General features: G+C 37.8%; 1 protein-coding gene across 1 annotated transcript in view; it reads left to right on the top strand.

Moving 5' to 3' along the window:
- The first annotated feature begins 575 nt into the window (after window positions 1–575).
- Window positions 576–3,632, top strand: part of LOC106011943 — a 10,910-nt gene continuing 7,853 nt past the window's right edge. Inside the window, exon 1 of the mRNA XM_013083254.2 lies at window positions 576–764. Coding sequence (XP_012938708.1) covers window positions 576–764 — 189 coding nt within the window. The remainder of the gene's footprint in view (window positions 765–3,632) is intronic.

Here is a 3,632-nt window from a genome sequence, read left to right as displayed (position 1 = left end):
TCTTTTCAGTTGATATTCAACACATGTCCATTCAACCAATGCTGATGCATCTCAATATACGCTCGAACACACTTTAGCAGTTATCTGATTTTGCACAATTTTGCCAAGCCTGATATTTTTAGGTCAATTTTGAGTGACCATATCTCGGGCATCTCTTAAATTAATGTTTCAGATGATGCAGAATTCATTCAGTTTTAAATTTGTGTGCTGCATAAGTACGTAGTGCAAGTCTTTAACACGATGATTTGATGATTACATTTTTAATTTTCTTTTCGACGCCACTTTATGTGTGTGTGTGTGTGTGTGTGTGTGTGTGTGTGTGTGTGTGTGTGTGTGTGTGTGTGTGTGTGTGTGTGTGTGTGTGTGTGTGAGATATGTATTTCACAAGTTAGAGTCGCAACAGATTGGGACATACATTACAGAAGAGAAGACACTACATTTCTTTTTCGTCTCACTTCAATTTTGTTCCCACTGTTTCCGGGATTGGCTTTAAATTTCAGCTCGAGTTTTCGGTACCTTTTTTTGGTGATATAGGGCGGAAGATCACAAGCGACGTGAGATTACAAGGCAGAACAATGCGATTTGGAAAGCTGAACAAGTGTGTGGTTGTAGCAGTTGTAGCTACTCTCACCTTATCTGTATGCTCGGCGCTCATTGAGGACGATCATGAGGACAATGGCAGCGCTGGGGATGATCTTCCGAATGTGACGACATCCCAATCCGCGCAAAACATTTCAGACTCCGAGAGCAAACTCGACCCTACAGTTAGTGACAACAACCCAGAGCAATCCATAAACTCGGTGTTATTGGGAAACTGTGAGTGTACGTTTACTGCTTTTTAAAAAGGATATATTATTTATGTTATTATTTTTCTTATTATCTTATTTATTTAAGGTTGTGTTTATTACTTTAGTGAATTAAAATTAAAATACAACAACAACAACTTTCTATCTTAAGAATATCCCCAACACATCTGCAAAATAGTAAGTCATCAGTTACACTAAGTCCTTCTTTCCTCCTATACTATACTTAACTTTTTATGCCGCATTTACCAATATCACGGGAAAGCCTTTTAATTTGATCCCAAATTTCATCATCATCATCATCATCTTCATCATCATCATCATCATCATCATCATCATCATCATCATCATCATCATCATCACCATCATCATTATTTGGTAAGCAGAGTAGGAGGGAGAGTCTTGTATGAATTTCAGAAAAATAACATAACAATATAAAATGTTTAAAATTTGTTTAATAGTTCAACGTTTCGCCTCGTGGGCTTCCTCAGGAGCAACTGAGAGAAAAACTAAATGAACGCTGTATATAGCAGGGAAATAAGCCTAACGCAGAGGGTCTTCAGATTACGTGTGGTTACAGGTTAGACGGAAGTGACTAAGAGGGAGCCAGGCCAAGGGGCTAATTATAAAGAAATTGGCGCTAGTCTAGCAAGAGTATCAATTTTATCTCTACGAGAGTCTGACAGGAAGTTAATTGTGTGAATTGAGGGAAATGTTTGGGCGTACTTTATAGAGACATCCCAGTTGAAGGCAAAAGGACTAAGACAGAAGAAGGGTGTGTCTCATATATCATCATCATCATCATCATCATCATCATCATCATCATCATCATCATCATCATTGTATAAAGAAGGTATTAAAACAGTTAAGACCTTGTTCTATTTCCAGAAAATATATATTTTTCACAGTTCAACATTTCGCCAATAAGGCTTCATCAGGAACATAGTATTTGAGAAAAAATCATCATCATCATCATCATCATCATGAAGTGCCAGATCTGCGACAGACATCAGCGATCGTTGGTCTCCATTCGTTCCTTTGTTCGGGTGCTATTAAAAAACCCAACTCCAATACCCTGATCTTTCCTCGTCACCCATCTGCCTAGGTTCTCCAAATAGGTTGCTCGTGCGCCATAATGAGCTGGAAATACGTGCACAGTCTAAGTCACATTATAATACAAGTCTCCTCTGAGTTTATTTAAAGGCTTCCAAACAAAGCTTATTTTGGTAGCCAATCAAAGGCTTTCAGAGTTTATTTTGGTAACCAATCAAAGACATACAAACCACTATTGTGGTTCGAAATGTGCTAAAACACTGACTTTGGGTTCATCCTCTGGAGAGACAAGTGCAGCCGCTTCGTCCTTGAAGAGTTTAAAGCTCGGTTTCTCCGGCAACACTGATGTTTTTCCAGTTTGGAAAACCGCCAATTGTGCTGCTCTTCGACTCTTAGAACACTTGAATTGACAGAAAGTCCTCCCTCGGACATTTTGTTTCCACTTGGAAAATAGGAGGCAAAAGAGGCAGAGGTAGGCCAAGAGAACTTGCTTAGAGAACGTGTGGTTGACGAGGATGGACAGGATAGCAAAGATCCTTTTCCGTAAACTAACTGGTTAAGAGGGGGGGGGGGGGGGGGGTGACTACACTCCAAAAGTCAAAATTGGGCTCAACATTTTCAGTTGTAGGCATTTTTAGCTTCTTCAGCCTCTCTTACAACAATTTCAAGCATTGGAACCCCCTAAAGCCTTATTTTTTCCCATACTGGGCGTGTTTGTCACCACCATTTCCTCATAAAGTCAATCTTTTATTTTTTAATGGCTCGTTTTCTCAAAACGCGGTTTTTTCAATATACTTTAATGAAGAAATCCACTATTTTTCATCCAATTTTCATTAATTTTTCACTCAATGAAGAAACGATGTAATACTAAAAATTAGTATGTTGAATTTTAGATATATGGAATAGATAGGAAAAATTCATCATACAAATTTGTAAATCTAATATTTACTAACATGTAGGGGAAAAAACAAAAACAATCTATATCCAAGAAAAATAAGTGCAGTATTCATTACGTAACACATGTAAATAAAATCCAATATGGCCGCTGTAGCCATAGAAACGAAACGTTTTTTTTCAAATTTCATTGTGGATTCTAACACTCAATACTATGTTTGTTATTTGTGTGAAAGTTGATAAAATTTGATCTTCCGCCCCCATCTTAAGTATACAATGCATCAAACGTTTTTTTTTATATAATTCGCTTAAAAGGTAAAGAAATGTATTTTATACGAGGTGACATTGTTTAGAGTGATACTTAAGCTTTTGCCTGACACAAACATTGAATTAGAGAAAGAGCATTGAATATAGTAATTTCGTGTTGTTCTTCTATTTTGTTGTTGTTGTTGTTGGTGGTGGTGGTGGTGGTGTGTGGGGGGGTGGGGGTGGGGGGGTTGTTTTATGTATTTTTTATGCTAGTCTTTCCTGGTAAATGTACCTGTCTGCAGTTGTACTGTCAGACTACGACAGGGACAATAGGTTTCTTGAGAACAGATATATTAAATCTGACACTTGAAAAAAAGAACCATGCAGCATTTTGTATACTATCAATTTATTGGAAGTTTTGAGTTTGAAGAAAGAGTAGCACATCGACTTAGTGTCAGTTAATCAGTGCAGGGACAAGGCGAGTTAGATAGGCAGAAACAACAAATGGGGGAGAAAAAAGAAGTAACAGGAACTGTCAGCCGAACCCTCCAACCATCCATACTTACTGGGAGGTATCGTAGTGAAAGACAAAAACACATTATGAATAAGTTTTGTTTTACTCAGTCCACCCCA

The sequence above is a fragment of the Aplysia californica genome, unplaced genomic scaffold (assembly GCF_000002075.1).
Source record: "Aplysia californica isolate F4 #8 unplaced genomic scaffold, AplCal3.0 scaffold00221, whole genome shotgun sequence".
NCBI classification, from domain to species: Eukaryota; Metazoa; Mollusca; class Gastropoda; order Aplysiida; family Aplysiidae; genus Aplysia; species Aplysia californica.
Note: the sequence above shows the minus strand (reverse complement) of the source record. Positions and strands in the feature narration are given on the sequence as shown.